This window comes from Cokeromyces recurvatus (assembly GCF_025118155.1).
Source record: "Cokeromyces recurvatus strain NRRL 2243 chromosome Unknown BX663scaffold_30, whole genome shotgun sequence".
Lineage (NCBI taxonomy): Eukaryota > Fungi > Mucoromycota > Mucoromycetes > Mucorales > Mucoraceae > Cokeromyces > Cokeromyces recurvatus.
In genome coordinates this window covers 108,079-120,816 of record NW_026251416.1, presented here as the reverse complement: position 1 = coordinate 120,816, position 12,738 = coordinate 108,079, and the positions used below count along the sequence as shown (strand labels likewise).

Here is a 12,738-nt window from a genome sequence, read left to right as displayed (position 1 = left end):
ATAAAATAATAATAATAATACAAATTACAGTAAGTGCAACACTAATGGGCGGTTTTTTTTTAAAAAAAAAAAAGGCAACTCTAGAAAATTTCCTTTGGGGGCGACTTTCCAAATCTCAAAGGGCGGCTTTAAATAACTGCATACAAATAAATATTTATTTTTTTTATGAGGATGGGCAGGGAAGAATTGTTGACGAAGAGGGAGCGCGATACGATGGATTGGGAAGAAGAAATAGACCCATATTATTTATAAACGTTAATCCGTCTTAGGCTCTATTGTGAAAAGCAAGGCTCAGAGGGAAAAATTAACTGGTGAAGACTTAGATATTGAAATGGAAGAAGCTAATATGAAATATTCACATGACCATCGTTGCCTTTTTTTTTTTTTTTTTTTTTTTTTTTTTTTTTTTTATTCGTTAGAACAAGTTTAAACATAGTCCAATATTAGTTCAAATAACATAGGTATAGAAGCTAATACATTTACTAATTTTGAAACTCTTCCAGGTATCTCAACTTTTTTTTTTGTAATCTTGAAATTTCCTCAATTTTTCGATTTCCTTTATTTTTCTTTTTAACTTTTTTGTTATTTTGAGTTTTGCAGTCTCAATATTAATATTCAATTCATCATCAGATGTATTTTGTGTGAAACTGGCATTGATAGTAATATCGGTATTGGCATTAGTGGGGATTATTTCGCTTGGATCGCCACGGTAACGGTATAACACTTTTGTAGAACTGATGATTCTTGGCTATATTTGGAATTTAGATTAAGAAAAAAACACAAGATTATGGCTTATATTTCATTATTTTGTCATGATATAAAACATTTACATAATTGATAGACAGATTCCCAATTAAGCTGGGATTTACTATCACGTCTTCAATTCGTATGCATACAACTTTTTTCTGTACGCAATAAATGTGATGAAATTTAGCAGCATCAATTTCAGTTGCAAAATGTACTAAAGCGAAGCTATTTCAAGCTAGATCTATGTAAAGGCTTTATATTAATTAGTTTTAGCTTTTTATCAACTAGCTTCTTTTTTAATAACATGTAAATGTTTCACTAAAGAGCATTTGATTAAATATTTTTTTAACACCTCGTCACTCATACTTTTCAAGGAATTACCAGCTAATTAGACATGACAATGTTTGTTTGGACAAGTAGAACACATAATAAAATTGAATTATTTTATAAAAAGCTAAGCAACCAATAATATCGTAATATTTAATATTTGCTTTGGGAGAAAATGGCCGTACTGATTAGTTATCTAGACTACAATTCATAGAAATTTTAACAGTATACGTCAGCTTTCAGGTACAAAATTTTTATTTTCTGGTATTTTTTTTTTCTTTTGGTCATTTCTTGTAGATGGTATTTGGTCTGCTTTAGTGGTAGGCAATTTTTTTTATTTGGTCATTTTTTGTGGATGGAATTTGGCCTACTTTCGTGGTGGACATTTTTTTTTTATTATTATTTGGTCATCTCTTGTGGATGGCTTTTTGGATGTGGATAGCTAATTACCTCCTTGTGGTCTCATCCGGACAACCACTATTTCTATGAATGTGGGCAAAAAGTTAGCCATTTCATATGTTCAGTTTTTCTTTCTAAATAGATATTGTTGTTCATTGTAAAAATATAATAAAGTTTTATTTGTATTTACTTTGACACAGTCCATTAAATATCAAACAGTTGATACCAGAATAATACAGCAGTACAATCATTTAGTGTTAAAATGCATTCTATTTTTCCTAGTTTGTTTGCTCTACGTTGAATTGAAACAGCAATTATTGTTGTCGACTATTTAAAACGATAAATACTTGAAAGCCGACAATATTTATCAGTCGCATTGTATAACGAATGCGAGCCTTAATTATATGGCTTAGTTTATTGCTTTGTTTTAAGTGTAAGTTCTTGTATTTCAACATCTAAGTCTTCATCAGTTAATTTTTCCCTCTGAGCCTTGCTTTTCACAATAGAGCCTAAGACGGATTAACGTTTATAAATAATATGGGTCTATTTCTTCTTTTCAATCCATCGTATTGCGCTCCCTCTTCGTCAACAATTCTTCCCTGCCCATCCTCATAAAAAAAATAATAATAATAGTATATGCAGTCATTTAAAGTCGCTTTTTGGTGTACATATCCAGCCAACTGATAGTAGTTTCCAAAAATAAATGATCTAAGCTTAAACAAGTAATTTCTAAGAAGTTTTTTCTTTATATTCAAGCGAATATTCTTTTATAGCGTCATTTTCTTAAAAAAAAAAAGAAAAAAGAAAATAGTAATAATGGCGATTTAAAATAGTAACTAAAAAAAGATTAGACTTAAGCTATTTATTAAAATAGTCCCCTTCTTTATATATGACAGTGGTGATGAAATATATTTATTTATTTAAAAGGACTCAAGATGTCAAATATTTGATCCATTTCCTCTATTACAAGTACGAATGAATGACAGCATCTGTAAGCAAAAATTTGGATGTTAAATGGTAATAAATAAAGTGCTTCAACTATGAAGAAGATCGAATTAAGCATCTTAATGAAATAAATTTTGATTATTTAAGGGTAGCACGTTGTGTTCCCTAAATTTTGTATATCTTTCATTCTTGCTTTGTTCCTTTGACTTCTGTTCAAAAACAACTCTTTAATAATTGCTATACCCTAGAAGCATTTAGCAATATTTATTATTAAGAATTGTGGCTCAATCCTATTACTACTAGAGGACAGGATATTATAGCATTCGTTGTTTCAGGCTAACGCCTGCTTATCTTTTATCATATTAATAATAGGTAAATTTTAATCTAGATTAAACGTAGTATGTATTGAATCCATTTTATGCAGCAAACACGTCTTTTCTTTAACATTATAAAAACGTTGAAGAATTTGTAGAAACATTTTACTTGAAGAAAATAAATAATAAAAAAAAAGGTATATAAAATAAAGGTCTAAAAAAAAAAAAGCAAAGATAAATGGACAGATTATTAAGCCTCCATCCTTTTCACTATCAATGCTAGTTTAATATTGGACATAATTTTAACTTAAAATATAAGTAATAGAAATGATTTCCTTGAGAAAGAGAGAGGTTACTTCAATGAAAATAAACAAGTTATTTTTTGTTTCTTTTTCAGAGCCTTATTTACTTCTCCTAATCTTTGTTCTACCATCACATAAATAGCTGGTTCTAGACTACAGCAGCTTTATTCTTATGGATTTATGATACAAATTCTCCTAGATTGCATATTGATTGCAAACCCTTCAAACTTAGGAAAAATATATAAACTTTAAAATTCTTTGCTAATATAAGAAGAAGCTTGAGTAGACTAAAAAAAAAAAGAAAAAGATCTAGTAGCTTAAAATACTTATTTTATCTTTAAAATGTATTTGTGTAACACTCCTAGAAATCATATAATAGAGAAAAAGTACTGATTTGTTTTCAATTAGTAGCTAATACAAGAGTTAAGTATAAGAATAGATTTTCGTACACCAATAATAATAATAAACCAACTTGTATTTACCTTTTTAAACATAATTAAAAATGCATTATTTTTCTTTTATAGTAAAAGTGAGAATCTAACTATGTTTATTTGCCTCTTAAAGTTAAGTTATTACTTGAATAAGATACATTGCATAAAAATAATAATAATAATCTAATCGTTAAGAGTGATTTTGAAGGATTTAACATGTCAGTTATAAAAATAAATACGGAATATTGATTGGTGAAAAAAATTTAAATAACGCAAACTTGAAATGAAATTTTTGATTGGACAAATAGTATTTATGTAAGAAAAAAAAAATACAATAAATGCCTCAACAGGTTACAATCCCTTTTTCTATTTCACTATTCAACCCGCGCCTTCTTAAAAATGTACAACAATTGTTGTTGATCAAAAAGTTACTTTGAAGTACAAGGATTTAATTGGTTGCTATACTAATAAAAATTACCAATTTTTGTTCTTTATTCAATGATCATGAATATGAAGAATCACGTTTAAGGGAATTGATAAGTTATTTTTATAAATATCGAGACTGCTTTTCTCCAAATTATTATATTTATAAAGCGAAAAAAAAACACACACAAAAAAAATTATTTTTTATTCTTTTTTTTTATTATTTTATTTTTTTTTTTCAAAAAAATACCTTCTTTAACTGTAATACTTTATCTTTAAAAAAAGTTTTACAGTTTATATTCTTTTGTCACTTCCAAGCTCTTATTTGATATCTCGGACTGCAACACAGCTCAGTCCGTCTTTGCCCATCACGGCCTCAGAAACCAAACTAGCAGACAGTTTATTTGACCGGCGAGGCTTTCCTCCTTGGCTTTCCTGAAATTTTTTTTAATTAATTAATTTTTTGAAAGGGAACTCTTTAACGCGAAACTTTTGTATCCTCAATATTTTTCTTTTTCTTTTCTTTTTCTTTACCTTTCTTCTTCGTCCCCTACACACATCACCTTCTTCAATCAGGAAAGAATTAACTCTTTTTTTCTTTTATAAACTCTCCTAATTTATTATTCTTTTTGTTATATATATACATACACACACACATATATATATATCCTACAATTACATTGATTATTATGCGCACTGATCTTGAAACTCTCACCATTAACCCTCCTTTTAATACTCTTGAACTTTTCAAATCAGGTGTTCCTTCACCTGATATGGAGATTCAAAACAAAACAATCCCTGAAATAATTCAAAATAAGCTTCAATCGATTTCTAATCAGAAATATGATTATGAACAAGAAAATGCCTTTTTTGTTGGTGATTTGGGTGAAGTTTTCCGTCAACATTTGCGTTGGAAAGCTTTACTTCCAAGAATCGAGCCCTTTTTTGGTAAGTACGACGATAATGAATGATAAAACATTGATTTCTTTTTTTTTTTTAATGTATCATTTTTTTTTTAGCGGTTAAATGTAATCCTGACCCAATGGTTGTAAGACTCTTGGAATCTTTGGGATGTGGATTTGATTGTGCCTCAAAGCAAGAAATTCAACAAGTCTTGGATCTTGGTGTTGATCCTAGTCGTATCATCTATGCCAATCCATGTAAACAGGCTTCCTTTATTCGTTATGCTGCTCAACATAATGTGAGCCGTATGACATTTGATAATGCAGAAGAACTTCACAAGATTAAGAAGCTTTATCCTGACGCTGAACTTGTCTTGCGTATTTTGACAGACGATTCCATGTCATTATGTCAATTAGGTCTTAAGTTTGGTGCACCTTTACATACCGTTCAACACTTGTTGCAAACGGCTAAAGAATTAGAGTTGAATGTAATTGGTGTGAGGTAATAAGGCGATATACATATATATATAATTTAATTTAATCTAATCTAATCTACTTTAATCAAAAATCAAAAAAAAAACAATTTTTATTTATCCTACATATAGCTTTCACGTTGGTAGCGGATGTCTGGACGAAAGTGCATTTGGAGATGCAGTCATTCGAGCTAAAAACGTATTTGATCAAGCAAAGGAAATGGGGTTCAATTTCTCTCTTTTGGATGTTGGTGGAGGTTTCCCTGGTGCCGATGTAAAAGATGGTATCACGTTTGAAAAGGTAGCTGCCATCTTGGGCCCGATTGTGGACCGTTTATTCCCCCCCGAAATTCGCGTTATTGCAGAACCTGGTCGTTATTATGTTGCTTCTGCTTTTACAATCTGTACAAACATCATCAGTAGACGTACAACGATGCCTGTTGATGAAGATGTAGAGCAAAACCCAGAATTCATGTACTATGTGAATGATGGTGTCTATGGTTCTTTTAACTGTATCATCTTTGACCATCAAGTCGTACACCCAAGGGTGTTGGTCAAGAAAGAAGAATTCTTGTATGGTAAAGAACTGGATGAGGCTTATTTTGAAAGTAGTGTTTGGGGACCTACTTGTGATTCAATTGATTGCTTAAATAAGTCTAGCCGTTTGCCAATGCTCGAGCCTGGAGATTGGCTTTATTATGAAAATATGGGAGCTTATACTATTTGTGCTGCTTCTCAATTTAATGGATTTAGAAAATCAGATGTTATTTACACAAACACATATTGCTGAACTTTTTATAATAAACTGTGTTCATTTTAAACTACTCATTCAATGTTTATGTTTTAGCACTTTATATATCATTGTGCTACCTACGTATATCTATATCTATACCTATATATCCATATATCTATATGCTTTATGAAAGTGATGATAATATCATTCAAAGATGGAAACAGGCATAATGATAACGATCTAGAAAAGAGTACACCTTCCAAAGAATAACTAACTGCATCATCTCTAACCAACATGTAGCATAATTAAACGAAAAAGTATAAAGTGGATATAGTTAACCTTTTTATTTATTTATTTAGGATATGAAGCAATCATTGATGCTTTAGAAATTAATAAATAAAGATTAAAAAAGAGTTCATGAAGAAAGAATGCAGTCTTAGCATCAAGTTTGGAAATTATCCTTCTACCACAAAAAAAAAAAAAAAGTAGAAGAAAATGGCTTTTTTTTTTTTCTTCAAAATGTTTTTGCTTTTGTTGGTTAATGATTTCTAAAAACATAATGTAATTAATATACGCATATAAAAGATATATTCATAATTCAAATATGAAAGTATAAATATGTAGCCAATATGCCTAGCAGTAAGCTTCGTTATTATTAAACAGCATTTATTTCTAAAAATAGCGTTGATACATTGACTGCCCTGAAACATACTTTTTTTTTTTTTTTTTTTTTTTTTTTTTTTTTTTTGGAAAATCTTTTTTAATCTCTCTAAACATTGCAAAATTAACAGCATGCCGCATGACAGTTATGAGCTACCTTCCATTTATTCTAGAAAAACTGAACTCAATAGTACCAATTATGATGAATCTGATTCTGAAGAAGAAATAATATTAAGCAATAATAATAATGATGTTAGCATCGGCATTGTGTCCCAAACTTCCGTTCTACCTTCAAGACAAGAAGTTTATCGGAATGGACATGCACAGGATAATCAACTTGCATGGCTTATGTTAGGGGCTTCTTTCTTTACACTCTTTATGACACTTATACCAGTTGTTTGTGATTTACCGAATATAACACCTTGGTTTACAGGTGATACTTTATGGCGTTTCTTTGACCCACCTATTACTTTACCGCTTAATTTATTTATCATCACAAGAGCTGATATTATGAAAACTGGAAAATCAAATTACTGTAAGCAATCCTTCTTCTAATGATAATGATACACATTGTTTTTTTTTTAACTGATTTATATATAGGGGGAGCATTAAGTGAAGCAAGTGTAGTATGGTTATTATGGTCTATTGGTGCTGCTATTTATGTTCAATTCCATGGCGTACATGCAGCCGCCGCGTTATTTAAGGTAAATAAATAAATAAAATTTAAGGATTGTGTCTAATACACCCACCCTATATAATAGCATCCTGTTGAAGACTTTAACTTGGAACATCCTGAACTCGTTGTTCAGTATCCAGTACTGCATGATATATATTTGTATATGGAAAATTTATGGGAACACTATATTGCTCATTATTTATATGCAGCTGGTGCCATGATAATGAGTTGGGTACAATTATTTGCTTTCAGAAATCAAATCCATGGTCCATTGTCTAGAATGACCAAAATTGTGTGGTGCATAGGATCCATCATTTATGGCTTATTATTAGCTGCTGTAGCCATTGAATTTCCTCATGGTACCTTAGTTGGCTTAATCTATACTATTGTTATTGGACTCATATGTGTCTCAATGATACTCTTTAATAGAAAAAATTTGTCAAAAGGTGGACTATTCACGATGGGAAGACGTATGGTTATTCAATTTTATTTGGGAGCTTGTATTCTTGCCCTCATCATTATCGTTATTTGGATAGGCAAGTATGGATTTTTAAACAGAAAAGCAGCTGGCATTGCTTAATGACCCAAAATATCTAATTTATACAATGTAATACGGCCATAAAAATCTGTACTTTCTTCAAAAATGATCTTAATTCGCTTTAATGGTTGAGTTGGCTCGAAACTAAATGTTTGAATAGAATTGACATCTTCAGGATATAATGTATCAACTGGTACGTTATAATCGTTCGGAGACTCTACTATGCTTCCTACCACGACACATTTTTTTCCTACAAATCCACCTTGAAATTGAAACACGATGGCTTGTACAGAAGCAGGTGAAGAAAAATCTAATAAAATATGTTGAGGAAGGCCCTATTATATATAAATATATATTTAATACTTGTGTATTGTGTCCCATTGTAATGGTTTTTTTTTTTTTTTTTTTTTTTTTTTACCTGTTCTGAATTCCAACAGGTTTCAACTTGACCATCAACTAAATTTTGTTTCCCAAAATTTGTTGAATCTCGATTAAGCACAGAGCTAACTCTAAAACAATATTAGAACTGAATCAGGCATACATCTACTTTAATCATTTACTTGATGCGTGTATTTTCGTTAATCAAACTAGACATTCTACACAATAAAAAAAAAAAAAAAAAAAAGGGAAAAAGAAAAAGAATAACGTTTTAGGTGACTGTGTCTATATTGTCTGAATTTGAAGTACGAAAACTTTAAAGCACTTCTTCAACTTTACCTTTTTTTTTTTCGTTTTGTGAAAACAGTACAACATCTCCCTCTTCCCCCCCCTCCCATAATATACTACTGTAGTTAGAGTTGTCTTTTTTAATAAATGTATTGGCTGAATGGAATTGCAAATGAGCTTTCATTAAATTGTACTATAAATAATATACAAGATGAAAAAACAAACTCTTTTCCACAATCTTCAAATATTGTTTGTATTCGACCTTCTTATTACACGTCTCTATACATTACTTGTACTCGAAATGCCATTTATTTATGGTCAGTCAAGGTAAATGAAGGACTATTAACTCACTTTTTTAATTATTAACTCTTTTTTTTTTCTGTATAGCCAAACGTTGTTCTTTCATTTGTGGAGCGTTCAGAGAAACATGTAGAAGAATTCGGTGAAAATGTAGAGATTATATGGAAACCTGATGCTTCAGCCCTTGCTATCCAAGTAAATAAGAAAGAAAGAAAAAAAAATAAATATAATTTTAAAAAAGATGCATATTAATGTATCTTATTTGTAGACAAGTAAAAATTATTTACTTTTATATGCTATTAATTCATATGAACAACATTCTTTTGAATTCAATTTTCCAAACTCTTCAACGCATGCAATAGTATCAGGCCCTGGTGAAGGAAAGGGTCCACGAACAATGCTTATAAAGTTCAAAGTAGCTATTAGGATAGATGCGGGTATTGCATGGTAAAACAGTATACACATATTTATATGAAGCTTTTTTTTTAATTGGTTTCTGATTGATATTTTATAGCGAAACTTGTTCAGATGATATGTTGATTATAGTGACAAAGTCTCCCATAGCCCTTCAGCGTGTTTCATGGAACCCTCATCAAATAAATACAACGCGAACTACTATATTAAACGATTTAGTATCAGGTAAAAACCAACATTTATACTCTTTTCTTTCTTTAATACTAATGACTTACCTAATACAAGAAATAATATCATATATTGTTTATGATAAAACAATGAATATGTTTATATGTTTATCTAATGAGGGACGAGTGTATGCTCTTCAAAACAGTAATCTAGCTGAAGAACAGAACACTGAAAGTAAAATAGATTGGCAAGATATCTGTTTTCATTCAACTGTCGATAAAGCCACAGCCATTGATATCAATCCAAAGTTTTCATTCATCGCTGTAGGCACGCATAAAGGCATTGTATATATTTATTCAACAGACACAAAGCCTGTTTTATCACATAAATTAGAATTACCATTATGGTCTTCTAAAATTCCAGAAGATGAAAACTCGATTGAATCAATAGAATGGACATCGGATGGATATGCTATTGCGGTTGGATATAAAAAGCATGGCTTAGCAGTTTATAGTGTATATGGAAGTTTATTATGTTCTTCAAGTGAAATGGATGATAATCTTAATAATGAAAGGTAAGTATTTTTAATTTTATTATAAATGAATATGCTAATCGCATGCGTAGATTAAAGGATACATACGTTAAAGGCATTCGTAGATTGGTAAAGTATTATAAAAAATAGGTGAGTTATATTATCATGATTACTTATTACTTGTCTAGTTTTGGGGCCCTGGAAATTATCAATTATTTGTCTTGTCTGAAGAAAAATCTGCAAAATTATTCAGTATTCCTTTTGTAAAGTCTGCGTTAACTTCATATTTACATTCTGTAAGTTTTTTTTTTTTTTTTTTTTTTTTTTTTTTTTTTTTTTTCCTGAAAATATAAAGTTGAGGAAAGCAAAGCTAACTAACATGTATATATGTAAGGATAATATTAGAAGAGGCTTACTACAAACGGATGATAGAATCTTACTATATAATAATTGGGGGGATTACCAAGAGAATAATACCACTATTGATCCTGCGGCTGTAGCATGGACACATATTCAATATCCCAATCTATATATTACAGATCATTGGCCAATAAGATATACATCCATTAGTACTGACGGGAAGTATATTGCTATAGCTGGTAAACGAGGATTTGCACATTATAATGCTGTCTCAAACAGATGGAAATTATTTGGGAATCAACAACAGGAACAAAGCTTTTTGGTTAGAGGTGGAATGGTATGGTACAAAGATATATTAATTGTAGCTTGTGAATCAATTCAGCAAAAGGGTTATCAGGTAATCGAAAAATATACAAATATAATAAAATTCAATGGCAGTAAACTAATGCGTAATTTAGATTCGCATGTATTCGCGTGATAGTAATCTTGATAATACGTTTATATTACATACAGAACCTTTATTAAATGTTCCAGTCTATGTAACACTTTGCGGGAATTATTTATTAGTATATACATCCGAGAATGTCATTAATATTTATAACGTAAATGTGAATGCTTTATCTACTAATAAAGGTGAATGGGCGAGATTAGATTTAGTGAGAAGAATTTCTTTGATGGGTATTGTCAGTCATGTTTTGAAAGTTCGAAGCATCAATTTATTCAGCCCAATACAAGGTGAATACATCAATACAAATGAAAGCATGATTTCAGCCAATATAATTTTACTTGTGAAAGACAAATTGATCCTCCTTCGTCCAAAAACTGCTGTAAAGTCTTATATTTCATTCATATTTACAAACCTGCAAAAAATAACGCTTTACTTTACATTTATATACAGGATGAAGAAACTACAACGTCACCATTTCATATGTATATAATTCATGAGAAGACAGAGTATTATTGGATAGGGAAAAAGAGTATAGAAAACATGATTACGTCTTTATGGATTACAGATGGGAAAGGACTAAAGGTAATAAAAAATCTTTTTTTTTTCTTTATATATCATCATATATGCGTATATAGATAAAACTAAATAGCACAGGTATTTACAAATGTTTTGTTGGGACCTGACTTTGATTTTAATACATACAACAATGATATACCTGAAAGTGAGCCAACAACACCTATTACACCATGTTTTATGAAAAATGAGATAGGGAAACCCTTTTCCCTTGGTTCAGAGTCTATGATCAATATGAACAGTTGTCGTAAATGGAATACAAATAATTTTAATCAAGCTATTTATATCCCACTTGATTTTTACCCTATATGTAAGTTATAGTAATGATATTAGTCATGTATAGATACTAAAGTAAGTATTAGCTATCCTATTGGATAAAGGTATTATTATTGGTATAGAACAAAATATATCCTATAAAGATTCACTTGGTTTAATTTTATTCAAAATGAGTCCAAAGGTAAATTAAAAAGAACACCAGCTTGAATATTATATTTATGTATTAATTTTATTTATTTATTTATTAGATGCACTTGTTTTTACATCATATTCTTAGATATTTATTACAACAAGGATTAGAAGAGGATGCTGTTATATTCGCTAAAGTTTATGAACGGTTTGTATATTTTAGTCATGCGCTTGAGATTTTACTTCATACTGTATTAGAAGAAGAAGCAGGGCAAGATTTGGGAGAAGGTAAAATACACACTAAATCACATAGGGATATTCTAAATATGTATATGTATTTTTTATAGATGCCATTTTACCTCTTGTAATTAAATTTTTGGACCAATTTCCTCATGCATTGGATGTCATTGTGAGCTGTGCTCGTAAAACAGAAGTAGCTTTATGGGATCATTTGTTCTCAGTAGTGGGGAAGCCGAAGGATCTATTTGAATTTTGTTTAAGCGAGGGTCGATTACGTACAGCAACGTCTTATCTTATTATTCTTCAAACACTGCAGCCACTTGAAGTTGGAGGAAAAGATACGGTTCGTCTTTTAGAAAAGGCTATGGATGAACATGATTATGAACTCTGTAAAGAACTTGTTCGATTCCTTAGTTCAATTGACAGTTAGTATTTTATAGTTTTATATTCATGGTATATTTTAATAATCCTTTAATTCTTAGGTACGGGGAAAACGTTACAAGAAACGTTAATTACGATCAAATCACGAATGGATGATCCTTTATCACCAAGTAGTCAAGAAGCTCAAATAGATAAAGTTGTAGAAAGTATGAGCAACTTAGATACAGTATAAATAATAAAATAAATATACCCCCTTTTTATTTAAAAAATATATATATTCATTGTTGCAAGTTGATTAATAAATAATATTATACTCCTGCTTAATGAATCAATCTTTAGACTGTAGTTAATTACAAAGGAAATAAATTTATTTATTTACTA

General features: G+C 30.0%; 5 protein-coding genes across 5 annotated transcripts; 3 read left to right on the top strand and 2 right to left on the bottom strand.

Moving 5' to 3' along the window:
• Window positions 1–508: 508 nt before the first annotated feature.
• On the bottom strand, window positions 509–1,585 carry BX663DRAFT_489148 (uncharacterized protein; the record flags this gene model as incomplete). Its single annotated transcript, XM_051524869.1, has 3 exons — window positions 509–748; window positions 870–961; window positions 1,525–1,585. 3 exons carry the CDS (start codon window positions 1,583–1,585, stop codon window positions 509–511), a joined length of 393 nt encoding a protein of 130 aa, XP_051379466.1.
• A 2,513-nt stretch (window positions 1,586–4,098) lies between these two features.
• On the top strand, window positions 4,099–6,087 carry BX663DRAFT_521048 (ornithine decarboxylase). The gene is made up of 3 exons (XM_051529189.1): window positions 4,099–4,836; window positions 4,908–5,292; window positions 5,396–6,087. Exons 1-3 carry the CDS (start codon window positions 4,578–4,580, stop codon window positions 6,051–6,053), a joined length of 1,302 nt encoding a protein of 433 aa, XP_051379465.1. The 5' UTR covers window positions 4,099–4,577; the 3' UTR covers window positions 6,054–6,087.
• Window positions 6,088–7,034: 947 nt separating this feature from the next.
• Window positions 7,035–7,912, top strand: BX663DRAFT_441203 (uncharacterized protein; the record flags this gene model as incomplete). Its single annotated transcript, XM_051523442.1, has 3 exons — window positions 7,035–7,191; window positions 7,257–7,304; window positions 7,431–7,912. The coding sequence occupies 3 exons, from the start codon at window positions 7,035–7,037 to the stop codon at window positions 7,910–7,912; spliced, it is 687 nt and encodes a 228-aa protein (XP_051379464.1).
• BX663DRAFT_532797 (galactose-binding domain-like protein) lies at window positions 7,909–8,465 on the bottom strand (the record flags this gene model as incomplete). The annotated part of the gene is made up of 3 exons (XM_051530485.1): window positions 7,909–8,205; window positions 8,289–8,379; window positions 8,431–8,465. 3 exons carry the CDS (start codon window positions 8,463–8,465, stop codon window positions 7,909–7,911), a joined length of 423 nt encoding a protein of 140 aa, XP_051379463.1.
• Window positions 8,359–12,712, top strand: BX663DRAFT_521036 (RIC1-domain-containing protein). Its single transcript, XM_051529188.1, has 17 exons — window positions 8,359–8,379; window positions 8,431–8,468; window positions 8,589–8,863; window positions 8,924–9,031; window positions 9,105–9,283; window positions 9,351–9,475; window positions 9,536–9,992; window positions 10,043–10,079; window positions 10,139–10,246; window positions 10,345–10,707; window positions 10,769–11,137; window positions 11,209–11,340; window positions 11,413–11,641; window positions 11,694–11,788; window positions 11,856–12,024; window positions 12,084–12,401; window positions 12,459–12,712. The coding sequence occupies exons 3-17, from the start codon at window positions 8,684–8,686 to the stop codon at window positions 12,587–12,589; spliced, it is 3,000 nt and encodes a 999-aa protein (XP_051379462.1). The 5' UTR covers window positions 8,359–8,379; window positions 8,431–8,468; window positions 8,589–8,683; the 3' UTR covers window positions 12,590–12,712.
• Window positions 12,713–12,738: the final 26 nt, after the last annotated feature.

Excerpts from the sequence above, each read along its gene's own strand:
- BX663DRAFT_521048 (XM_051529189.1), top strand. The coding sequence starts at position 4,578 with ATGCGCACTGATCTTGAAACTCTCACCATTAACCCTCCTTTTAATACT. Across the intron at positions 4,837-4,907 it reads AAGAATCGAGCCCTTTTTTG|CGGTTAAATGTAATCCTGAC; the intron begins GTAAGTACGACG and ends TTTTTTTTTTAG. Across the intron at positions 5,293-5,395 it reads TTGAATGTAATTGGTGTGAG|CTTTCACGTTGGTAGCGGAT; the intron begins GTAATAAGGCGA and ends TCCTACATATAG.
- BX663DRAFT_521036 (XM_051529188.1), top strand. The coding sequence starts at position 8,684 with ATGTATTGGCTGAATGGAATTGCAAATGAGCTTTCATTAAATTGTACT. Across the intron at positions 10,708-10,768 it reads TTCAGCAAAAGGGTTATCAG|ATTCGCATGTATTCGCGTGA; the intron begins GTAATCGAAAAA and ends TGCGTAATTTAG. Across the intron at positions 11,138-11,208 it reads TCCTTCGTCCAAAAACTGCT|GATGAAGAAACTACAACGTC; the intron begins GTAAAGTCTTAT and ends ATTTATATACAG.